Raw genomic sequence first — 25,819 nt, forward strand, 5'->3', positions numbered from 1 at the left:
TGGACCATGAGAAAGGATTGACCATGACACCAGGCAAGATCCCCAAGGGCAGCGGGAGCTCTGCAATGCTGAGGCAGCACAATGCCCCCTGCATTTCAGTGAGATCTTCTCTAGCAAACGTTGAGATAAAATAGCTTTTCATGTAGGAAAAAAAGAAGAGTTTGTGTATGTGGCTCGCCTGGCTCCAAGACAAGAGTTAGCTGATTTCATCACATCCACCATGGCATCAGCTGTCGGCCACGGCCCAGTTTCCGAGATGTTGCATGTTCAGGGTAGGGGAAGTGCCTCCCAGGGCCAATGGAATGGGATACGTCTGCCCGAGGAGACACTCCATGCCGTGCCTCAGACCCCTGCTCTCTGGCCCTACCCTTTCAGTCCTTGGCAGGGGGACTATGAAGAGGTTATGCAAAAGGCACTCTCAGGACATTAATCTGGAAGACTGAGCAAACAGCTAGTAGTTGTAATAATAACAGCACATTCTGATACAGCACTTTGCAATCTCAAAGCGCTTTCACAGACATGATTTATACCCTTGTTAGGAAAGAAAAGCAAATACCATCAACCCTATTTTCCGGTTAAGGAGACGGGCTCATAAAGGTCAGTCGTCCCAAGGTCACAGAGCTAGTAAGTGGCAAATTGGGGTGTTCAAAGTGACATCTCACTCCTAGGACTGTGCTCTCTGTTTCATGAGATGAAGTGTGAGGTTCGATCACCCCAGCATGTCCACTGAAGAAGTCCACAAGTAGTGCCTGACCTCTGTATTTTCAAGTTCTGTCCCTACTCAACAGCTTTCCTTAGAATGATCCTTCAAGGCCTAAGGGGCTATGGAATACTAGAAGTCACTGCCCATGATGTCAGAGAAAGCAATCTCAACCACGTAAGTTTCACACCACACAGGGAACCCACGAGTCCCTGAACTATCACCTCTGCACCCATAACCTGCCTATGGTGTCATATATTCATTCCTTCCTCAGTTCAGGCAGAAGGGGCCTAGGATCCCAGGCTACATCTACTCAGGGAACAGGGACAATCAGAAATGCACTTACTCCAGGTGGCTCGGAGACCCCTGAAGAGCAGAGGCAGAGAGCTAGAAATGGTCTCCCCATCTAGGAGATAAACAACCACGGGCTCATCCCAAAGGAAGAATAGCTTACATATCTGCATGCATAAAACAAAAAGGCTCCATCCTCAGCTCTCAGCTTCCCTCCAGAAGTTCTCTGCCCTCAGGGCATCAGCTACCCCACCTCCTCATTTGTATGCTGTGGACTTGCAATTTGATGTTTCCAACGCTCCTCTCCCATGGGCTCCAGGCCTCTCTCCAGGGAGCCAGCCTTCCCTCCCTGCTGTCCAACTCTATGTTGCAGTCGCAACTTCCCATCCCAGGGCAAACATTGACTGAGCTAGCTACTGTGCCCTGTGCTGGTCCCAGAATATGTTCTGAACTTTCTTTCTTCCATGATGTTATTCAAGCTTTGCTCTCTATCTGGAATGGTCTTCCCCTACTCCCAACTATCAAAGTCCAACCTGACCCATCTTTCAAGGTATATCTACAATCCCATCTCCTTCTTGTTCAAGTCTTTTCTGATATCTCTAACCACATATGCATTTGCCCCCTGCTTCTTGATGTGCTACCTTCTTGTAGTACAAAACTTAGTGCCCTTTAACAACCACTGGACAAGAGCCCTTCCCTCCCTAGAACTGTACCAGCTCCTTAATGCTATATCCATGTCATGCCCATTTTTACATTTCCTGCAAAGAATTCTGCACAGAGGAAGCATTTAACAAGTATTTGATGTCCTACTGTCTGTTACAGTTTCTGCTTGGGTCTCCCATTAACAAAGGGGAGCCCAGAGTAATGGCATGGGTTCAGAATATTTACTGATAGCTTCATGACACTGGGCAAATTATTTAACCTTTCCATGCTTGAGTTTTCCCCTTTGCAATAAAGAAAATAGCAAAGTATTTATTTTATATGGTTATGATGAGAGCCAAATGAGTTAAGATGAAGTGATTAGTGCCAAGTTCATAATAAGTGTCACAGAAGCATTGTTAAGTAAATAAAATCATTGCCAATTCATCATTTTCCTCCTTAAAATTCCTTTTGTTCACAAGTTCTCCATTTCTGCCAATGGCACTGTTATTTTTCCCGGCTTTCCAAGATTAAACCTTGACCCCTTTCTCAGTTTCATGACCCCTTTCCCAGCTGCTACCCAGCTCCTGATCAAATCTTACAGATTCTGAAAAGGAACAGCATAGTTACCTGCCTCTTCCCCCAGTTGCCAGGGCTTCAAGGACTTTATAACTCCCTCCTTGATCTCTGGAACATATATCTCTCCCCAACTCCAGTCCACTCTGAATTGTGTATATAATGTATTTGCAAACATTCCTCCCTTCATATCATATCTCTGCTCCAGTACCTACAATGGGGCCATATCACCTCCAGAACCAAGTCCATGCTCCTTAGCCTGTCTCTGGAGACCGTCTTTAATCTGGTCCTGCCCTGCTTTCCTAATCTTATCTCCCCTGTATCTCTACCCCAACCACACTTATCTCCTGATGGTCCTGTAAAGACATCTTGCTTGTCTCTACCTCTGTTCATATTGTTCTTTGGGCCTAGAAGCCTTTCCCTTATCCTCCTAAATCCCAAAAACCTATTCATTCTTCAAGACTAACCTCCAGTCCTAACCCTGTTCTGGAAAATTTCAGCCCCAACGGATCCTCCCCATTTCTGAATTCTATAGTCTGTTTTCCTTATTTGCAATTATTATATATCTTTTGCTTTATGTCACGTGCTATTGATTCATGTTAATCTGATATCCTCAACTAGACTGTAAATCTCTCAAGTGTAAGATAACATGACTACCAGACCTCTCTAGCTTCCTTCAAAGAAAATAACAATAAAGGAGCGAAAGTATATATCTATTGGCCAATATTTGATGGCAAACTTACCTCTCCCTCTGCTTAGGAGGCAGGGAGTGAATGAGAATGGGACCGTATACCCATCTAGCTGATCCTATATGCTGTGTTCACAGATGGTGTGGCAACCCTACCTGGGGGATCTGCTATAGCCAAAAAGCCTGCTCTCTCTGTTGACAAACGCCAACAAGCACTGTAATCTAGGCTGCCATATGGTTCACCCAGTCCTGTAGCAAAATCGGTTTCTCGGGGATAGGAAGAGACCACGCAGGCCAACTCTCCTATCTACGGAACGGAGAGAGGTCACCTTGAGCTAGCCCTACAGAAAACAGGCAGGCAGGCAGAGTCTCCAAGACAAGCCAAAGGTCAAGCAGATGCAAAACCCACATGCCCTGAGGCCCCTGTCAACTGAAACTACCCCTCCCCTGGAATCCAGTAACCTGGACCCAATGAGTCCCCTCTCTCAAGACTCCTGAGACTTCCTCAGAGGAGCCCACGGCCCGGCAAAGGCAGAGAAGAGGTTAGACTGCCCTCCCTGCGTGGAGAGAGCTGCCCAAAGTCAAAGTTTAACTTCTGTTTTCACAGCATCTGGTCCTGAGGGCCATTAACAGCAAAACATTTTTATCACCGAGCCAGCTGTCCTCATTTAGGAGGGGCACTCCCCATTTTCTGATCAACTATTTATCATTTTCCCCATTTTCCTTCCTCTGTGGATTTCAAAGGCAGGAGGAGGTCAGGCCCCCATCATCTTCCTAAATTGCCCCAATCCTTCCCATCCAATTATCACAATCACAGACTTAGGGAGGCTGCTCGGATTTGATCCTCAGAATGGAAGACAGGGAAGTCCGGGTTCAAGAGAGAAATTCAGTACTCTAGACGTCCAGATTGTCCCTCAGTCTGGGATTTTGCTAAAATTTCTAAAGAAAAGCTAGAAACCCATGCAGGCTCTATTTTGATGCCATGCCACTTACCTAGTTGGCTTGTAACACTCTCTCCTCCCCAGTTCTCACAGCTGAAGGAGAAACCAGCATTTGTTAGCTCAAAACAAAGCCCAGGGTGTGAGCACAGGCTGCACAAGGTCATACAGAAAGCAGTGGGCTGAGACTGGGCCCGGGAAGACTGATTTCCAGGAAGGGCTCTCATAATGTAAAAGCACAACAACCAAACACCTGACAATGTCTGAATAGTTTCCTCTTCCTGGACTAGGGACACAGCCCAGACTCTCCTCCTGGCCACCTAAAAGAACCTCCTGTCACTTCCGATGGCCTGATTTCAATTGCAATTCTGCCATTCCCTTGCCACTGATCACTTATGTCTACATCCGAACGCCCCAGTGTCCCACGCCTCTGTGGCAATGCAGAAAGCTCTGAGTATCAAGAGGACCCTGAATAAATTACTCGTGAGGAATGAGACTTCTCTTAACTTTGGCTGATTTTGAACTGGCTCTCCAAGCTAGGATCCTTGCGAATGGCACATGTAGGTACCCTAGAGTCACAGAGGAGGAGAAATCACTTCTTCACTCACTCTCCCCTCAACTATATTTGTTGAGATCCTGTAATATCCCAAGTACCATGGCATACACTGGCATACAAAACAGCCAAATTCTCCTATCCCTGAATAATCTTGGGTCCTTAGGAATTAGCACCCCCGATAATCAAGTTGTTTCCCACAGAGGCTAATAAAACACAGCGTCTAGACCACACATCAGAGATTTGGTTTTTATTGTTATAAACAGCAGCAACAATACTAGTGAAGAGTCCAGCATAGAGCTCTGTAACTAAACCAACCCCCTATTTTCATCTAAAGTAGCTGCCTCAATTTACCTCTTTCGTGTATCTCTGCCAACGCATAATATACCTAGGCCAATCTCCTTCCATGAACCAGATGCTTATTCTAATGGCCAGTTCTAATCCTAAAGTAAAATTCATTCTCTCTTCAAGTCATCAGGCAGTTGTTAGCCATCTAATCTAACTAAGGCACGAAAAAATAAGTCAGATACATCCTTTGCTGCAGTTCCATCTCACACTCAAGAAGCTCATAGTCTAGGGACCACACACACATCTCCTGCTTCCCGATTTGACTACGTTAAATGATAGAATAGACCGTTATGATTACAGAAGAGCTATGAACCACTACGGAATCATAAAGGATGCCATGATTCATTCAGACTGAGGGGATCAGAAAAAGCTTTGAGAAGTGGGATCTGAGCTGAACGGTGAAGGATGAGCAGGCTAGCAACTGACTGAGAAAGAAAGGAAAAGCACACCAAACCAAGGAAACCGAATGCACAAAAGCATTAAGGAAGACAAATGTAAAATGTCTCCCCAAATTTTCAAAACAGTCCATCCTTGCTGCAGCAAAGACTAAGGATACCAGAGTGGGCTGCAGGTTTAAAGGCAGGTGGGATGACACCGTGGAAGTCCTTGCATGTCATGTGAAGGCATTTTCACTTTATTCTATAAGCAATAAGAAGCTAATAAAGACTTCCGGGTTGGGCAGACATAATTACTTTGTTTTAGAAAGCTAATTCCAGGAAAGGTGATAGAAGAGAGCAGAAACTCTGAAAATGGGGAATTCCATTTAGCAGCTACTGTGACAGTCTAGGTGACATACAAGTACCCAACTAGAGCAACACGAATGGTAAGAATTGGATTGAAGAAACTTTGCAGTAGTAAAAACTGTCGTGAACTTGACAACGTACTGGACACAGGGGTTGAAGGTGAGAAAGGAACCAAAGACGACGGATTTTGAGGTTCCCAATGGTTTGGAAGACTAGATCAATGTCACTACCTAAGATGGGGGCGTCCTATATAGCACAGGATATGGTAAGGGGATAATGAACTCAGTTTGAGGCTCTTTGCATTGTATCATTTGTTAAGACCTCAGAAAAATTAAGAAGCAACCTCTCAACCTTTGAGATAGACAAAAGGCCCTCTAAGGATCTTAAGGAGAGGTCCTTTCCATTCAAGAACAGGGATTCCACTAATCTGAAGGGTGATGTCTAATAGCAGTCCCCAGGGAGCTCAAAGTAGAGAGCTTGTCTTGGTAAGATTTGAGAGTGTGGCTTTTGTCTAATGTAGGGAACCCCGATAAGATTCATAGGCAAACCGCACATTTTTACAAAGAAGTGTACTAGTAGGAACATGGTCTCAAAGGGACCAAGCACTACAAAATGAAAAGTCTTTGGGCCCCCAAACATCTATAAGTAAGGAGCTGGCTGAGTGTACTCTCTAAGAGTTTTTGTTTTTTATATAATAGGATGTTTTGACATCTTAAAAACCCTTTCTGTCTGGAGAGACTGCACCATCAGGGCTGGCCACTTCCTAGAGACAGGGAAGCACTCAATCAGGAGCAAGCCTTTGATATGCAAACTAACCAACTCAGAGCCCTACCTCTTCTATCTGCCCCTTAACCATCCCAGGACCAGGGACCAGGCAAGCAGGCACCAACCACCCCTATAGCTTAGAGTCCAACAGAATTCTTCAAACTAGCCAATCCTAAAAAATTCACCCTGCCCTGGCTCTCTATTCCCAAGGAAATCCCAAAAGGCCTCTGGCCTAATGCTGTCTGCACTTTTTCTGTCTTGAGCCATCTGACCAAAACGTGGCACTTCCTCTTGACCCTGAGTGTAATGCAGTGACCCCTTCTCTAGGACCGGTGACTATACTAAGCTTTGTGGGTTTTTTGCCCCCCCCCCCCTTGGGGGCTGCATCTGACTGACCATCATCTGAGAGAACACAGAACACTGAGACAAGTCCTTAGCTGCAGACACAGGCTGTATTTTATGGAAAAGGAAGGATAATTTAGAGGGCAAAATGAGGAGCCCATAGGGTGTAGAACCTAGAATAGTGGAGAATCATTCCCAGATGTGAGCCTATCCACATGCCCGGTGGGATTTCAGAACTGCTAACGCACCAGGGGCTGCATTTTCCCCCTTTCTAAGGGAGAATATCTACTTCAGATAGAAGGCCAAGGAGAAATGACAGCTAATTGTGATAGGAGATTGTAGATTGGATCAGGACTAGGAAAAGGCCATTGGTAAGACAACTGGCAAAATCTGAATAAGGTCTATAAATTAGTTAATAGTATTACATAGATAGTACTATTCATTTCCTGGTTTTGATAAGTTCACAAGGTTGTATAATTTGGGGAAGCTGGGCAAAGAAGTGTCTTTGTACTATTTTTGCAACTTTCTTGTAAGTTTAAAATTATCTCAAAATTTAAGTCACTCCAAAATGTTTATGTATTACCAATTTTTTTAAAAAAGGGGCCTCTATATCAGTTCCCCTATGTCTCTTCCAGCATTGTGTGGCAGTGGAGGGTTGCGGGGGGGGGGGGGTTCGGATAACTTGTTTCTATAGTTCACTTCTTCGAGTCAAGAGGAGCAAGGCTCAAGTTGCTGTACCCATGGAAATGACTTAGAGAAGCCTCATCTGCACCTACACCTGATTTAGAGAGTGAGACCCCGGCCCCTGAGCCTGTGCCTGGTGCCTTAATAGATGAGACTTTTCTGAAGAAGGAAGATTTTGGGTGAGGTTGAGCATATTTTTCATATCAATAGTTTGTGACCAGAAAGCACACTGTAGGGGATCCTGGGTGGTGCAGTCGGTTAAGCCTCCAGCTCTTGGTTTCGGCTCAGGTCGTGGCCTCAGGGTCATGAGATCGAGCCTCACTTCGGGCTCCACGCTCAGTGCAGAATCTGCTTGGGATTCTCTCTTCCCTCTCCCTCTCCCTCTGTCACTCCATCTCTGTCCGTCTCTCAAATAAATTTTAAAAAGAAAGGAAAAAAAGAAAGCCGACTGTAATGGTTTCAAAACATACCCACAAAGTCTTTGACAATCCCTCCACCAAGAAGTAGTCTAATTCTGCTCCCCTTGAACCTGGTCGGGGCTTAGTAACTAACTCTCTTCTAACAAACAGAATGTGCTAGAAGTGACTTCTGAAGCTAGATCATAAAAGACAACTCAGCTTTTGGGCGCCTGGGTGGCTCAGATGGTTAAGCGTCTGCCTTCGGCTCAGGTCATGATCCCGGGGTCCTGGGATCGAGTCCCGCATTGGGCTCCCTGCTCTGTGGTGAGCCTGCTTCTCCCTCTGCTTCTCTCTCTCTCTCTCTCTCTCTCTCTCTCTGACTCTCATGAATAAATAAAAATTAAAAAAAAACATTTAAAAAAAAAAAAGACAACTCAGCTTTTGCCTGGCCCTCTCTTGGGGTACTCCCAGGTGAGGTCCCTGGCCCTTAACCCCAGCTAAGCTCACAGATGAGAACAGCCAGCAACAACTTCTAGACACGTCAAGAGGAAACTCTGAAGTGACCCAGTCTCAGCTACTGTCTGTCGGACTGCTCAGCCACCCTGTGACCACAAAGGACATGAAGGAGACTAACCTCCTAGCTGAGCCCAGTCAGTCCCTGGGACTGTGAGAGATAATGACAAAGAATGGTTGCAGTCTGAAGCCACTGCATTTTGGGGGGGTTTGTTACGTGGCAACAGATGCCTGAAACAATGTACCACAGGTAGCGGGAAATGGGGACTCAGAAAAATCAAGCGACTCTCCCAAGTTCCCAGAGCTAATGAGGAGCGGAGCCAGGATTTTAATAAGTATCAGGCTGAATCCAAAGCCATTTTCCTTCCACACCAGCAGCACATCTCTAACAGTGATTTTGCCGCTAGCCTGCCTGCAATGTCTTTCTCCACGTGGCCACTTTTCAGAGCACTTTACATGAAGAGCTCACTGAAATCTTCCCCCGATGTCATGAGGTAGGTATTAGTATTAGCCCCATTAGTATTACCCCCATTAGTGTTAGCCCCATTAGTATGAGGCAAAAAGAGGTTAATTAATTTGCTCAAAGTTATATAGCTAGGAAGTCAGAGGGCCGAGATCCACCCTTCAGAGTTGAGCCTGGAGCATGGCGCCGGCGCCGTAACCACGGTGCCGTCCATAGTTGAAACTTCAGCACAGACTCCTTACGTTGAGAAGAGAACCAAGGATGGTAGGAACTGTACCCTTCCCAAGGCGGTCAAAAGAAGAGCCAGTGATGGGACGACAGAAGGAAGGGGGAGGGGAAGAAACCAAACACAACCAGCCCAATGTCACTGGAGGGACCCCTGGCAGGAGCCACAGAGCGGCTTTGGCCTTAAAGGGTGAACGGGTCAATAGCAATCCAGGCATGAACCCTTCCCCAAACTCACAGTCGTCAGTCACAAACCCTCCTGAAGAAAGGAATCTCTGACCCATAGAATAAAGAGTAGCACCCACAGAGGGATTACCCTCTGAGACATGCGGCCAGGGCAGCAGTAGTGCACGTTTCTACTTTCCTCTTCCGATGACAACATGCACCAGAGGGCCTGGGTGGCTCAGTTGGTTCCATGTCTGACTTCGGCTCAGGTCATGATCTCCGGGTCCTGGGATCGAGTCCCGAGCTGGGGCAGGGGTGGGGAGTGTGGTCCCTGCTCAGCAGGGAGTCTGCTTCTCCCTGTCCTTCTGCCCCTCCCCCCACTCATGCTCTCGCGCTCTCTCAAATAAATAAATAAAATTAAAAACAACAACAACAACAATGACAACATGCACTCCTCCTCTGGAATGGCTAGGCTATTATTTAACTTCAGAGATGAGAAAAGTAAACTTGGGTCCTTACTTTAAAAAAATATGGTTTGTGAGCTTGGCCCAGTTAAGACCATCAAACCCCTGGGATCTTTTAACTACTTGATGTCATCCCTTCACAGACAAATCTAAAACCAACGCCTTTAATCCTTACTCTGTACAACAAGCTCTAGGCCTAAGGTTCATTCACCAGAGGGCCTAGGCTGTGACCCCACACAGAAGAAGCAAGGAGCCCACATCCAGTGTGGGCAAAGTAGAAGCTGAGGCGGAAACTGGGAGAGGTGAAAACAATATTCCCAAGGGAACTTGTCTTCTCGGCTCCAGCTCCCATTTGCCCTCTCAGTTAGATGAGCGCACACCCCGCACAGCAGAAATCTACTCAAATAATTTGCATAATGAGAAACAAAGACAGGAAGTTCCCTCCGAATCTGGGGGCCATCCATGTACCTCTCTTCAACTTACATGTTAGATTCCTTCCCAGTAGCAAGAAGTTTCTCTCAGAGGTGGTAATGTTTTGCTTGGCCCAGAGTATGATTCTACCTGGCTCCACATCCTAGGATCTTCTCAGTAATGGACTGAATCACTTGGGCCAAGCCCTGGGAGGGGCCATCCCAAAGGATTACTACCAGTACTTGGTCAAGACAATTTAACATGCATGTCACTAGGGGGCCCTGTGAATGTTACTAACCTTTTTGGAGAAAGCATTCCCTTTCGCAAATGACACCTGGAAGTATGGGAGAGGCTTGCTTGAGGAAAAAAAACAAACCAACCAACCATGTTTTATCCAAAAGAACTGGGCCTGAGAGGAACTCAACCAGATCTGTCATATGTGGTTCTAGCCTCATAGGTCCCTTTCCCAGGCTTTGTTCATTATCTTTCCACTAGGTCCATCAGACCTAAAGTCCAAGGAAGTGTTGGAAAGTTTGCACTAGAAATTTCTGGAAACTTCTCTGGTTCTTGGGATTAGGGGCTGAGGACCGGCTATTACGATGAAGACAAAAGCAAGTATGACAGTAGACCTAAGTAGGGAGCACAGAGGGGTAAGGTAGGAGAGTTGGAACCCCAGAGGTTCAGAAGTAAATCCAAATGAATAGACTATGAAAAAGAAACCAACTAAGAGTAAGCAGTCTGACAAGCTGCCTTTGGAAGCCCCAGTGTCCTTTGAAAGAAACTCTTCACTTGTAGGCCTTAGCTTCACTCTGGGACAGTTGGATCATGTTGTGGTCCAAGATTCATTTCTTCCTTTTAAAAAAATTCTTCTTTTTATTATTTCGTTCCCTGAAATCCAATCAACCAATGACAATACTGGGAAAGTTGCACTGGATATAGTCCTGCTGTTCTTTTTCTCATTCAGAGACAGGAAGTCAGGCATGACAGATCTCCTTAACCTACCTGTTCCATCCTGACTGGTAAATAAACTCTCCTCTTTGAAACCATACAAAGTTCCTCCAAAAGAGAGTCCTCAATTGGGCAGTGTTTGTAAAGTTCATCACTGGTCTAAGGAACTGTAGTGAGGCACTGTACTGAGATTATACTTATGGCCACAGGCACCAGTGGAAGGGACTGAATCGAGGAAGCTGCGTGCCACAGCCTTGTGCAAAGTGGCGATGAGTGGTCCTTAGGCACTCTGAGCTAGAAGAGAAAGTCCCCTTGAGAGCCACCCCCAACCCTCACCCAATACATTAGCCAAGCAGACAGACGAAAATGCCTCATTACAAGGATATGGGAAAGGATGAACATGCCAATGAGAGACATGAAGAAACACTAGGATCCCCCTCCCCACCCTCTGAGGAAACAATGATGATGTAAGAACCAGTCCTGGCCTCCAGAATCCCCCAAGCTGCCTACTAGGCAAAGAGGTACAACAACACCTAATTTGTGGTCTCTGCTTACTACAGATCACACGTGGTCATACATCTTACCTTTCAAGGTATTCAGCCTGCAGCATGAGCAGGTTAAAGTAACCGAGTCCAACTGGACACTCCAGTGAGAAACCCGAATGGGGAACATCCCAAAAGCTCCTATGGCAAAGTGAAACTGGAGGATTTTTTGCAGAATGCCAACTAACCAAAAGACAGAAGGAAACGCAAGCCAAAATATTAACGTGTGAGGGAAACCACCTAGTCATTATTCTAAAGCTCGAGAAAAGAGAAGAATTACCCGCAAAATGCTATGAACTATCAAGGGGAAAAAACTGAACAGAAACATAACAGAGAAACCAAATTCTGCCCTTTATCAAAACGTCTGAGGTTACTATGATTGCTCTAGTCCCTTAGTCTGGGCTGTCATCTGAGGAACCTTGAAATTTATCTAGGGCAAAAGTGGGCAGTAGAGAAAGCAAAAAGACCCATTTACTCCCTTTTTTCTTGGTAATGGCCATTAATCAAATATTTACTTTATCATACGTTAAGTTACTGCCCCCAGAGATCTTACAATCAGGTGAAACAGATAAGATACTGACCCATCAAAAGGTAATTAACAATGCATGGCATTAAATGATAAGTGTCATATACATGATACAGGCCATAAATACTAAGACTCTAAGAATAAGAAAAGAATGGGGAGAACTTGAGCTTGGGGTTGTGTGGCCAGCCCAGAATAAGACCCAACAAATATTTATTTATTTTTTTTTAAGATTTTATTTATTTATTTGAGAGAGAGAGAATGAGAGATAGAGAGCACGAGAGGGAAGAGGGTCAGAGGGAGAAGCAGACTCCCTGCTCAGCAGGGAGCCCGATGTGGGACTCGATCCCGGGACTCCAGGATCATGACCTGAGCCGAAGGCAGTCGCTTAACCAACTGAGCCACCCAGGCGCCCGACCCAACAAATATTTAGAGGAAGAAGCCAAAGCAAGGAGTTTCTGTCCTATAAACATTTAAGAAGCAAAGATTCATACTTTTCATCAGGTTCCACACATCAATCAATTAAGTAAAATTAAAATTCAGCCCCACAAACTCCAAAAATGCCACCTCTTATATGCCCACACCTCTACCCCTCTGACCCTGGTCAGCCATGAGATCCACACGAACCCAGTATAGAAACAAGGAAAGAGAGAATATGAATGATGCAGTGTGAACCTCTCTCCAGTGCTGGAAACCCCCAGATCAAAGCAGGATGAATCAGGGACCTGCTTTCTTTGGGGGAAAAAAAAAAAGAAAGAGAGAAAGAGGAAGGAAGGAAGGAAGAGAGAGAGAAAGAAAGAAGGAAGAAAGGAAAGAAAGGAAGGAAGGAAGAAAGAAAGAAAGAAAGGAAGGAAGGAAGGAAGGAAGGAAGGAAGGAAGGAAGGAAGGAAGGAAGGAAGGAAGGAAGGAAGGAAGGGATGGACACTTTCAGCCATTTTCCAGGACTTTGAGCAGCTCCTCCTAAGAACATCTGGAGAATGGATCTTAGTCATCCCCTTTGTGAAACAGAGAAAAGCAGTATCTATCTCTGGGCTTCTCAGAATATTGACCAACAGAGACCCATGGATACAGGAAGACTGATAGCCTACTTAGGACTTCCACAGGACCAGCGTTCAGACCCTGAACTCACATGAACTTCCCTACACTGAAACCACGCACATAACCCACTCCTTTCTCATCACCACCTCCACCAGTCCAGCCCAGGGACTCTCAAGTTGAGATAAATAGGAATATCTGAGTTGAAAATAAGAGTGGTTGGTGAAAATTTTCCCCTTGCCTGCCTGCAGTCCACTTCTAGAACCTAAAATTTTCACTTACTAGTCTTCCTGCTCACATTGGTCTAGTAAGAGTTTGTTAATAATTAACTATTTTAAACATTTATTATTGGGTGCTGTGTTAATCATTCTACATGTATTATCTCATTTAATATGAACAGCTATCCTGTTAAGTGCTCTATCATTATCCCCATTTTATAGGAAACTAAGACACAGAAAGTAATTTACACATCACCCAGGTAGAAAATGCAGAAGATGGTTTCCAAATCCAGGTCCATTTGGCTGTAGAGCCCAAATTCTTAGTCATTACACACACTTAGTAGACTTTTTTTTTTTTTTTAAGGAAGGACATCTATGAAAAACCTTCAGCTAACGTCGTACTTAATAGTGAAAGTCTGAATGCTTTCCACCATGACTAGAACAAGGATGTTTGTCCTCACTACTCTATTAAACACTGTCCTTGGCAGTCCTAGCCAGTGCAATAAGGAAAGAAAAAGAAATAAAGGCAAACAGATTAGAAAGGAAAAAGTAAAACTGTCTTTTTTTCACTGACAACTTAGCCATAGAAAAAAATCCTAAGAAACCTACCAAAAACAGTTACTGGAACTAACAAATGAATTTCTTAAGGTCACAGGATACAAAGTCAATATTTTATAAGTTATCTTTCTATATGCTAGCAATTAATAACTGGAAAACAAAATTAAACAAAAATACCCTTTACAAAAAACAAACTGAGGTTTCTGGAGGGGAGGAGGGTGGGGGGATGGGTTAGCCTGGTGATGGGTATTGAGGAGGGCACATTCTGCATGGAGCACTGGGTGTTATGAACAAACAATGAATCATGGAACAGTACACCAAAACAAATGATGTAATATATGGTGATTAACATAACAATAAAAAATAAAAAAAAATACCCTTTACAGTAGCATCCAGAAAATGTGAAATACTTAGGGATAAATTTAACGAAATAAGTGTAAGACCCATCCACCAATAACTACAAAACATTACTGAATTGCTTTTAACATAAGCCTTCAAACACTACTTACATAATTACAAATAAAGTAATCAGCCTGGCATTTAAGACAGTTGAAAGAATCTCACCCTCACTACCTCTCCAGACTCCTTATCCAGTTCTCCCTTTCATTCTGGTTACTTTGTATACTTTAAGTATACTCCTCTGCTGAAGAGAATACTGCTTTCTCCGCATGCAAGCAATTTAATCAATCTTTTCATCTCTCTCTATCCCTAAACCACCTCTACCTCAACTATCTCTGAATGTTAGAATCCCATCTCAAACTACTTCTCCAAGAAGCTTTCTCTAAATATGATCTTCTTTTCCTCTAAGATGCTTCCCCTGCTCCCCAAAGCACTATACTGGTATATCTTACGGCACTTATCGCATTCTGAATTGAAGTGCCACTCTACCTTTGTACTTGTAGATTGTAAATTGCTTGATGAGAGGGACTGTGTCTGATACAACTACCCTGAAATACTTAGTTCTTTAAACAGACCACCTATATTAAATATTTGTTGGAGCAAACATTTGAAAGATGGAATTGAAGCAAAGCTCTTTTACGAATACAACTTCAGGATACCAAAAGGCATCATTGTCATAATCGAATTAATGATGTCCTGACTCTCCCAGGGGCTGGACCAGGTATTTAGCCATGTGGTGACTTTCCTTTCACTCAGTTCTGAGGCATGTTAGTTCAGTTTGGCTTCTGTTAGTTGGACCAGTATCAAGATCAAGATGAAGTAAAGCATCCTAGCCTAAAGGACAAAGACAGATCCTCAGTCTGAATAAACAGATCAGGGAGGGAAAGAAGGGGGAAGCCAATGTCATCAGCACAAGGCAGGAAATCTATGAGAGCAAGACAGAAGCATTAAAGATTCTGTTTCTGAAGACAGAATAAAAAGCAACCTGAACATCACATCTTGGGGGTCCGTGTTGCTAGTAAAAGACGGAAACCTCTAGGATACTCTGCCACACTGGAAACATCTGCAAGGGTAAATGGAGGATTAACCACCTCCAGCCAAGCCCAGGAGGCAAGCGGCACAATCAGGTCCTGAGCAGAGGCACAGGGAGGAGCTAACTGGCTCTGTCCCAGAGAAGGTCCCTGGAGAGGCTACTTGGATCTCACTCCAAGCACAGAGTGGGAAGGGAATGTTGCTGTAGAATGGAGTTCATATGCCTCACTTGGCCGGACGCAACTAGCCAGAGAAAGAAGGCTCCTTAACTTAACCTAATTTCATAATTATCAAAAAATATCACAGCTGATTAACAGCAAATGCTCTCCGTCAATGTAAATCTCTGTCTTTTGACCCCAGATTGGCAAAAGCTTCCCAGCTCTTTGCTTGAGTACAGGATGTCCTCTTGCAGGTCATCCTAACGCCTTTTAATCAACCTCCAGGTTTGCTATGGTTCCTATAGCCTTCCGTGGAGCTCTAGTTCAGCAAGATTCACCTGTGTGCACTGTTGTTTTTAAAGGTGTCTAGGGGCGTGCCTGGGTGGCTCAGTCGGTTAAGGGTCTGCCTTCGGCTCAGGTCATGATCCCAGGGTCCTGGGATTGAGCCCCACATCAAGCCCCACATCCGGCTCCCTGCTCAGCAGGGAACCTGCTTGTGCTTCTCCCTCTCCCTCTGCCCCTCCCCCTGCTTGTTTTTTTTCTCTCTCTCTCTTCTCCCCCACTTTTGTCAAATAAATAAATAAATAAATAAATAAATAAATAAATAAATAAATAAATAAAATCTTTAAAAAATAAAATAAAGGAGTCTAATTTCACAAACTTGTCATAATTCAGCACTTCACCAGCCAATTCACCTACCTTGCCCAGTTTTCTAAAGCTTTCTAAAATTCCCTATACGATCTCTTGAAATTCATAAACTGACTTTATTTCTATATGCTAATTCCAATAAGTGAGTGGGAAAGGAGGGTTAATTACTAGAAACAAGAAAGACAAACATCCACATTTCATACGCATCCATCCAAACTCAAAATCTGGAGGGAAATTTCTTTTACTTTTGGTTCAATTTATACTACCACCACTTCAGACCTTCAAAATAAAGACCCCAGAACCGGTTGTTGAAGACAACACAGGGGAAACTTCACTGATACTGTCATTCCTCTTCCAAATCAATGTGCAAAATTGCCAGATGCCACTAAGCCACCAGGATTTAGAGGGTTAAAACTTTCCACTGTTGGATTTCCATGTTTGCTTTTTTTCCTCAGTGTTCAAGTGGCAATTCCCTGACACTCTGAAATTTTAACACTGTGTTCAAATCGGTTACCTTAAACGTACTTCAAAGTAGTATTCAAGTGGATAATTCCCCCTAGAATTGTACCAGCTGTATAGGAATACGGTCAAAATCAAACTCTTCATCAGCAACTGGAGTCTTTGGCTCGACTTCTAAATGAAAATCAAAGCAATCACGCACTGTGGGGTTTTCTCTTTGCACATATGGAATCACGTGATTTTCCACATGGATTCTGTTGTGAGGCTATCGAGAGGGTGAAACAGTAGGGATTGTGGTACCGGCAGATCTGCTGCCCTAAAGCTCAGGGACCAATCCTTGCCTCTCTCCTTTGAGCATCCCAGTGAAGACTCCTCACAAAATTCGCTGTCACAGAAAACTTCTTAATGGCAAAGTATCTGAAAAACAACTTGGTATTTTCATTCCTGACCCTAGGGTTATATTTGTGAGGTAGGGTAGTGATTAAGAACTTGGGTTAGGTCAAATATATATATATATATATATATATATATATATATATATATATATTACTTGGGAAGAATTTACTATAAAATTGACTTAATGGCAAAATTAACATTGTCCATCTGTTAAGAGAAAAACATAAGACTACTTTGACAAACCTTTTGCTCTTAGAGAAATACACATTTCAAGAATATGCTATTTTTCTTTTTTCTTTTCTTTTTTAAGATTTTATTTATGTATTTGAGAGAGAGAGAATGAGATAGAGAGCATGAGAGGGAAGAGGTTCAGAGGGAGAAGCAGACTCCCCGCTCAGCAGGGAGCCCGATGCGGGACTCGATCCCAGGACTCCAGGATCATGACCTGAGCCGAAGGCAGTCGCTTAACCAACTGAGCCACCCAGGCGCCCAAGAGTATGTTATTTTTCAATTGCCTTAGGGATAGGTAGCTGATGACAGGGGTAAGAGGGAGACTTTTGACCATATATTCATATGCACTTTCTGGATTGAGGCATATATTACACATTCAAAAAAGTAAATACAATTTTATAAAGAAAAAAACCTAACGATGCATTTGCTATTAGGAAATAAAATGAAAATGTCCTAGATGATAAAAAATGGAAAAGGATTGGGACCAAGAAGTTAGTCACCTAGTTAGTTAATATACCACCCTCTCTAGCTCCCAAAATATTTGTTTAATTCAAACGGATAATTGTTCTATTTTTGTTTATTTTTGTTTTGAGGGTGAGGGAGTGGTAATCTACTCTCCAAAAAAAAAAAAAAAAAAAGAGGGTCCTCTCCAGCAAGACCTTTATTCTCCGCTGCTCAAATCCCATTAACACTAATCAGCACAATGATTAAGCACATTGTGGTTAAGTACTCTAGTTGATAACGACTCCTTTGGAAAAAAGGTTCCCATAGCGACAGGTAAAGGCTATCATCAAACTGAGCTTTTCAGAACAAGACTTGGTGTCACAGATCAGAGAGTTAAGATTGTTTTAGTATTAATCTGGAGGTTTGCTTTTTTAACTTCACTTGGCTTCATCCGTTTAAAAGACACTTAGGAGAGTCCCTGTATACACCAGGCACAGTACCAACATCGGGGGGCCTGGAGAGGTAGGAAAAAGACCTCAAAGATAAGACATGGTTCCCGCCCCCAAGAACTGCAATCTGCTGAGGAAAGCAGCCACCAAAAGAACTCATGACGTTATAATGGTAATTATGCCCCTTAACTCTATAACCAAGCCTTGTCCTCATCACTAGGAATGGTCAGTTTCTAGACTAGTTTCACTTTCCCATCTTCAAGCTGCAGCACAGCTGGGTTTCCAGCTGGCTGGGGAAGAAAAGAGTCTTTAAATAAACAGCATTTTAAAAATATGCAGTCGCTTTTGCTATGCTGAATTTTGTGAACCACCTTCCTCTAATATGTGAATCTGGTTGTCAAATTAATTAAAAAACTATCCTAAAGGATGTAAAGCCCCCCCCCCCACTCCAGGGATACACCTTTTCCATCTTTAACAACAAAGAACAGTATACATTGGAAGAAAACTGCAAATCAGAAAGTCCCAAAGGAAGAATGATTTTTTTTTACACTATTTGCTGTGTCTCTGTTACAAGGAAACAGCTTAAAACCATATATATAGGAAAGCAACAAGATAGGGTGTGATTATACCAAAATATATGCAACCATCATTAAAAATGCAGGACTATTTGCAGAACAGGATGCTTTTATAGCATTGTACAGGGTTGCTAATCCCTAAGACTCCTTTCTCTTTTTCCTCTCCTTTCCACAGAAGGCACAGAAAACACCTCCCTGTACGCAAGCTTCTTAGAAATGCAAAGATTTTACTCAACTCTTTACCACCAGAGGTAGTAATTTTGGATGAATGATACACATGTGATCTATAAAAATACCCCTCAGATATTCAGCCAGACTTCACAGGCTTCAAATCAATATTTTACAGTTGCAGTGAAATTAGCCATTCATGAGGGCCTTCTAGAAAGGGTCCAGTAGGACCCCTCATTGATGCTACTGAGGCATGTGCTAGCTTTTAATCTCAACATCCCTCCATATGATACATTGTCCCAAAATCCTAACCCGCTAACACACCTTTCTAGATGATCTCCCTAAGAACCAGGACTCTCTGAATCCAGACACCATTGGGAGCTGAAACTGGCTAAACAAAGTAACAATTCAACCACAGTTGCTCAATGTAACGGGCATGATGACAGTTTCTGAGTGCCAGTTTCCCTATTTTGCAATGGGTAAATCTGCTCCAAGGAGAAAATGTTCCCAATGACCTGGTGGCCCAGAAGGCTTTCTTTAGAGATAGAAAACAGAAAATTAATTTGTTAGTTATTTCCTGCTGAGCACAAGGAAGGTGTTGTGGTTAGTTAGGATGATTTTGTTTCCTTATTTAATATACCATCACCAGTGTATGTTTTCCTTAATCCCATAGTAGAAAATAAGAAAATGCAGTTTATGCTCTTCCGGCATATAACCACCAGTTCCACAAGTTTCCTCTCACAAATATGTCCTTTAATTTCTAATCCGCTTATATAAAGTCTCCCCCTCCCAAACTGACAGAGATCTAGATGCTATCAGCGGAAAGCCAAATTGCATTCTGAAGTGTTTACTTCCATACTTGTTCCTGCTTCTTGACAATTTGCAGTGTGTGAGGGCCTTCTCTTTAGCAGGGATTGTGGTACTCTCTGAGAACTAGTCCCACACATGTTACTTCAATAAAATGAGGTGATCGTAACCTGAAAGTAGACAAGAGTTCTGACCTCCACATCTCTCATGATCTCCACATTCAACTATTCAACTCTTAAACTCTCACCAAAACAAGGTATAATTGCGAAGGAGGGAAGGGGGAAAGGAGGAGGAGGAAGACAGGAGATTATTTGACGAAGACCATTGGGTCTCAGTGGACCAGACTAGGGGATTATGTGGTGATGTGCACTGTGCATATTCAGGAGCAGCTCACCGAAAACCAAAACAGAAGCTGTCCTTGGACAAGGTTCAATAAATGTTTTTACTATCTATTTCCCACAGCACAATACAGTTCCACAGCTCCCTACGCGATCTCAGATAAAATACTTAACAGAATAAAAAATTAGAAATTCTTAACTGGTCTCGACTTGTCATCATAAAACAGTGAAGAACATAAAACCAACATTAAAGAGCAGTCAACAATACTCCTCAGAACAATGTCAGAGAGATAAATCACCCTTACCACCAAAGTTTTTCCCTCCTCATTAAGATACCTCAAGATTCTTCTGATTAAAGTGGCCACAGTTTAACATAATGCCTGGATACACTACCACTACTAAATTAAAAATTGTCTCTTGAAAGACAGGGGTGGGGGAGGGGGAAAGAGGAGGAAAGTTTCCAAAAGTCAAAGGTATTGATCTAAAAAGGTGAGGGCAGCAAAACTTCCTCTGAACTGTTCCACATTCTTTGCTTCCCAAAGCCTATCTAGAACCGATTGGTAAACTGGTAAACATGCCAACTTCAGTGACGTCCAGGACATCTATCATAATTCAGTCATTACCCAGCCCAGAGTCACACAGCAAGCACCACATTCAGCCTTAGCCGGGACAAAAGGAAAGAAACCCCAACAGGAATAAGCACAAGACCAGCCAGCACCAAATACTCCAGTATGGGGACAACTGGGTTTGAAATATCTCCCTGAGAAGTAAGTTCTGGGTTCAGGGAGGAGTAACAAAAGCTCTCAAACTGCTATTTCTTTTACTCCGGACGTGGGAGACCTCCACTCCCTGCTACAGAGATCTACAGACTTCAGTGCTCTGTTTCTGATCACCTGCATTCCTGTGCAGCGCCCAACATCATGAAGAGGAGAGATGCAGTCAAACACATCCTGCCAGTAAGATGTCAGAGCCTGAACTTAAACGGCATTCAGCAGAAGTAAGTTACTCTATTTCATTGTCATCACAACCAACAGACCTAGTCAAATCTCTCAGAGACGGCCAAAAGGGGTGTCTGCTCCCCGGTTCCTGGAGGGTAAGAGAAGGCTGGGCTAACCGCTTAGCAAAGACAGGCAATCACGATGGAGAAAACACCCCGCGCCACATGGAGGACGGAAAACAGTAGCAGAAAAGTCCAACTCTGCCTGCGCCAGCGGTGTGGATGAGCAGAACCCGGAGCCCAGGAGAGGAAGGAGGGGGCGGGGGGCCATCATTCCCTAGGAGAACTTGTCAGCGGAGGCCCTCACCACCTGGGAGTCTGCCCAGCTGCTCCTGCAGACCCCGGCCAGCCTGCGTGAGGCAGGCCCCTCGGAGCAGAGCGCGCAAGGCCTCCGAGTGTCCCTCCTGACTCACCGAGCCTCGGGCCAGCACCACCCGGACTTCTCCGTTTTTCCTGCCGCTCCTGGGCTATGATGGCAGCTTTCCAGCTCCACATGCCATACATCAGCCGCAGATCGCTGCTGGCACAGGCCAGCGCCTTCCCCCGCCCCCCACCCCTGGCACACTTTGAGCCTGATCCTCCTTCTCCCCAACCCCAACCCCCTCACCCACCCGTGCCAGGTGCCCGGCCCAGGGGCGGCCCCACCCCCCCAGCCCCTTCCCCTCCTCCCCCGCAGCCGGGCGCTGCCAGGCCTGGGCACCTGCAGCACCTCCCCGCCCCACCCCCATTCTCCACCACCTCGCCCCTCCCCCCTTTCTCTAGCAGAGGGAGGGGGCGACTCACCGCAGTCAGTGCACAGGATCTTGCCCACCTCTTTCTTGAGGTTTTTGCCGTTGGTGTCGATGGGGGCAAAGGCCGTCTTAAAGACTAAGGGCTGCTCCGTGGGCTCCAGGAAAAAGATGTAGCGCTGGTTCCTTTCGAGCGGTGCACAGGAGCCCACGCTGATCACCTGCTCGCGCTGCAGCCCCCCGCTCCGGAGCGGCCACTTGTCCAGCACCTTCACCAGCGCCACCCGACCCGAGGCGGGCGGCTCGCGGGTGCTGTTGGAGCTGGAGCCGCCGGCTGGGGCCAGCCCCTGTACCTTGCCCTCCACCACCACCGGTGCCTTGTACGCCTGGTCCTGCACCGACTTGAGGCTAGGCGAGTAGCAGGCGAGCGACACACCGAAGAGCAGCATGGAGAAGCCGGGGGCCGGGTCGCGCCTCATGCCGCCGGCGGCTGCGGCTCGAGAGCGGGCGGCGGCTCTCCGGGCTGCGGGGCTGCGGGGCTGCGGCTGTTGCGGCGGCCGCGGCTCTGGGGGCGCAGCGGGACGGGAGATGCTGCCGCCGCTGCTGCCGCTGCTGCTCCTGCTGCCGCTGCTGCCGCTGCTGCTCCTCTCGCTGCTGCCGCCGCTGCTGCTGCTGTCGCTGTAGCTGCTGCACCGAGCCTTCTCCAGTGGCGGCGGCGGCAGCGCTGAGCAGCAAACCTGCCGCATCTGGCCAGGCCATTTGGGGGGCTCCGCCGCTCCGCCGCCGCCGCCTTGGGAGGGGAAACAGAGCCCGCTAGAAAACCGGAAACAGCGTAACGTTAGCGCCTCGGAGCCCTCCACCGGCAGCCGGGGGAGGCGGCCCAGCGAGGGCAGGGGGCAGGCGGCAAGCGGGCCGCGATGCGCAGCGCGGAGCGGCGCGGCGCTCCCACCCTGCGCGCCAGGACCTGGAGGAGGATGCGGAGAATAGGACGCCCGCCCACTTGCTCTCTCGCGCCCCCTCAACCCCAGGACCGAGCGAGGAGCGCGGCTTCTGCAGGGGAAGCTCGGGACTGCACTGCTTTAGCGCCCGATTTCGCGGCCCGCAGGGGCGCGGGAGGAAATCTTGCTACCTTTGCTCGTCCGATTTATGGGCAGGACAGTGGGACGGTGCGGGAGGAGAGGGCGGAGTAGAGAAAAGGGATCCTGGCACGGTCCTATGAACGTGGGAGTGGGTCACAGGGCGTGCCCCTGCCTTCGGCGGTGGACTGGAGCCGCCAGGGAGATTACCACGCTCGGTGTGGCGGACCAGCCTTCCTCCTCCTAGGTTGTCCCCTTCCCCCGGAGGACCCTAGAGGCCGGCCCCTAATGGAGCCCACGTGTTCGGCCCAGCCACCGCCTAGTGAGCTCTAGGGATTCGAACTGAGGTGGGGAAGGGTTCCGGTCCCGTCATTTTGGAAAGAGTTAGGGCTACGTACAGTCTTGTCTCGGCATTGAGGACACCTAACTAAGGTTGGTGGCTGGGAGAGGGTCCAGTCCCCAAGACTCTGGGCTTTCTGCAGCGGCCAGGCTGGACCAGGCTACACGCTGTGCGACCTCATCTTCCTTTAAAAAAGCTGTTCCCTAAGGGAAGTGGGGGCTTCTTGAGATCCAGAGCCTGTCAGGGCCAGAGGCTGCTCCATAGGAAATGGTGTCTTTTTTAAAAGTCTGGTCCTTGCAAGGGACAGGAGAGTTTGATCCACTGGAGCCAACGTCTGAGTTTAAAAAGCAAATCCACGATCCGTTCGCCTCCTATCAATAAGGATCTACGGAGTTTTCAATTCCCAGCTTATATCCTTGAAGGATGTGGAACTCAGGAATTCCACTCAGGTCTTGGAGAATTTTATCCCTGCCTGGGCCTCGCAGGAAATGGGCCCAGGGATGTCTGGCTCAGGCTTGGACTGCTATTCTGGAAAGGAAGGACACAGCTAGACCTTTCCTGCTGGCTGTCTAAGAGCCACCTCAAACTTAACATATCCAAGGCCAATAACATTATTTCTCCCACCCACTCCAAATTCCCTATAATTGTTAATGGCAGCATTTCATACTTGGCCTCCTGATCCATTCCAGTAAGTCCCTTAGTCTCTTCTTATTCTCCCTCATCGAGTCAATCACCAGGTCCTTCTGCTCTACCTTTTAAAAAATCTCCAATGTATCCAGCTCCTCTCCAACCCTGCTGTGAAGGAACCCTGCCTTAGGTCTGAGTGCTCATCATCTCTCACCTGGACTACTGCAAAGCCTCCTAACTAGTTTCCCCACTGTTTGCCTCATCAGCCTCCTCCAGTCCTACCCCTGTCAGAGTCATCCTTCGAAAAATAAAACGTAAGGGGCGCCTGGGTGGCTCAGTCGTTAAGCGTCTGCCTTGGGCTCAGGTCATGATCGCAGGGTCCTGGGATCCAGCCCCGCATCAGGGGGGCTGCTCAGCAGGAAGTCTGCTTCTCCCTCTCCCACTCCCCCTGCTTGTGTTCCCTCTCTCGCTGTGTCTCTCTCTCTGTCAAATAAATAAAATCTTAAAAAAAAAAAAAAGAAAGAAAACATAAATATCAGTTGGCCATGCCACAGCTCTCAGGAGTCAAGTCCAAACTCTTCAGCCTGACTCTTCCTGGGCTCCCTCTACCTAACCAGCTCCATACTGTGGGAGCCAGCCCCCTACCCTAGGAATCCAGCGCAATGGTCGTCTCTTGCTGTGCTTCTGCCTACAATGTCTCTTGTGTCCAGAAGCCTCACCTCATTCTTGTCCATCTGGAAGGCTCTTCTTTCCCCAAGGCCCAGCTCAGCATTATACCTCATCCCTCCCTTCCTTACATCCACCTCCATCCCAAGCACCACACATATAACATGATGGAATCAATCCCTTCCTCTTCCGTGTAACCATGTGCCTCGTACATATTCCTATTACGGCACTGACCTATACTAAATGCAGCTGTTAGTGGGTCTGCATTAGACCCATCGGACCAGGCACCTTAATGGCAGGGACTATGTCCTATTAGTCTTTGGAGCCCTATCCAAAGGGATGTCTGACACAGTGCCTGGCATAGAATAAAGAGCAGCAAATCTTCCATGAGGAAAGGAGGGAAGGAAGAAAAGAATCAAAAGTCATCTCTCTTAAAGGCATCAGGCCAACCTTGTTGGCCCCTTCAATGTCCCCCTTTATGTTTTCATAGATCACGATCTCCTACATCACAGAACACCACTATGAGGAATATTGCTAACTTCACCCTCACATTTTCCCATGGAGCAAACAGTCCTAGGGAGGAAAAGGGACTTACTCAAGATCACACATGGCCAGGACTGTACTCAGTCTTCCATTTCTTTTTTTTTTTTTAAGATTTTATTTATTTATTTGACAGAGAGAGAGCGGGAGAGGGAACACAAGCAGAGGTGGGGGGAGAAGCAGGCTTCCCGCCGAGCAGGGAGCCCGATGTGGGGCAAAAATATGGAACGCTTCACAAATTTGCATGTCATCCTTGTGCAGGGGCCATGCTAATCTTCTCTGTATCGTTCCAGTTTTAGTATATGTGCGGCTGAAGCGAGTGCCAGTCTTCCATTTCTGACAACAGAGTAGTGGTAAAGAGCTTGTGCTCTGGGGTCAGGCAGAGCTGGGTTTCTTTCTTCCTTTTTTTTTTTTTTAAAGATTTTATTTATTTATTTATTTAGGGAGAGACACAGCGAGAGAGGGAACACAAGCAGGGGGAGTGGGAGAGGGAGAAGCAGGCTTCCCGAGGAGCAGGGAGCCCGATGTGGGGCTCGATCCCAGGACCCTGGGATCATGACCTGAGCCGAAGAGAGACACTTCACGACTGAGCCACCCAGGCGCCCACAGAGCTGGGTTTCAAACCAATTTTGTAATTTACTACCTTTGGAATGAGCCTGTTTTTCTCTCTAGGCCTTGGTTTCCTCATTTGTATGACAGATAATAATAGGGTCTACCTCATAAAGTTGGTTTTTGCTCATGATATACTTAATAAATATCCAATGAATGCCTCCTCTGCACCAAGCACTAAGACACGGTACTGGCCACTGGATATACTGCAGGGAGCCAAACTGATTCTGTCCTTGCTCGTAAGACACGTACTGTTGGGAAGACAACAGTAAACAAGCAGACAAATAGGTAACTAATTATATAGAACGATTCATCTCCTGAAGGAAATAAACAGGATTAAATGCTAGGGAATAATGGAAAGGGGAAAGGGCAGGTATAGTTGGATCATAGAGAGCTTCTCTA

General features: G+C 46.0%; 1 protein-coding gene and 1 non-coding gene across 5 annotated transcripts in view; both read right to left on the reverse strand.

The window, feature by feature from the left end:
• NRG2 (neuregulin 2) overlaps window positions 1–22,949 on the reverse strand; it is a 182,162-nt gene extending 159,213 nt beyond the window's left edge. For all 4 annotated transcript variants that reach the window (XR_003522181.2, XM_027606305.2, XM_027606304.2 and 1 more), the window contains exon 1: window positions 21,615–22,949. Coding sequence is in view for 3 of the 4 variants with exons in the window: in XM_027606305.2 (XP_027462106.1) it covers window positions 21,615–22,305 (691 nt within the window). In the remaining variant the exon portion in view is untranslated. The remainder of the gene's footprint in view (window positions 1–21,614) is intronic.
• A 2,075-nt stretch (window positions 22,950–25,024) lies between these two features.
• On the reverse strand, window positions 25,025–25,131 carry LOC113929996. Its single transcript, XR_003522382.1, has one exon. It is a non-coding gene; the product is annotated as a U6 spliceosomal RNA (small nuclear RNA).
• Window positions 25,132–25,819: the final 688 nt, after the last annotated feature.

The sequence above is a fragment of the Zalophus californianus genome, chromosome 5 (genome assembly GCF_009762305.2).
Source record: "Zalophus californianus isolate mZalCal1 chromosome 5, mZalCal1.pri.v2, whole genome shotgun sequence".
NCBI classification, from domain to species: domain Eukaryota; kingdom Metazoa; phylum Chordata; class Mammalia; order Carnivora; family Otariidae; genus Zalophus; species Zalophus californianus.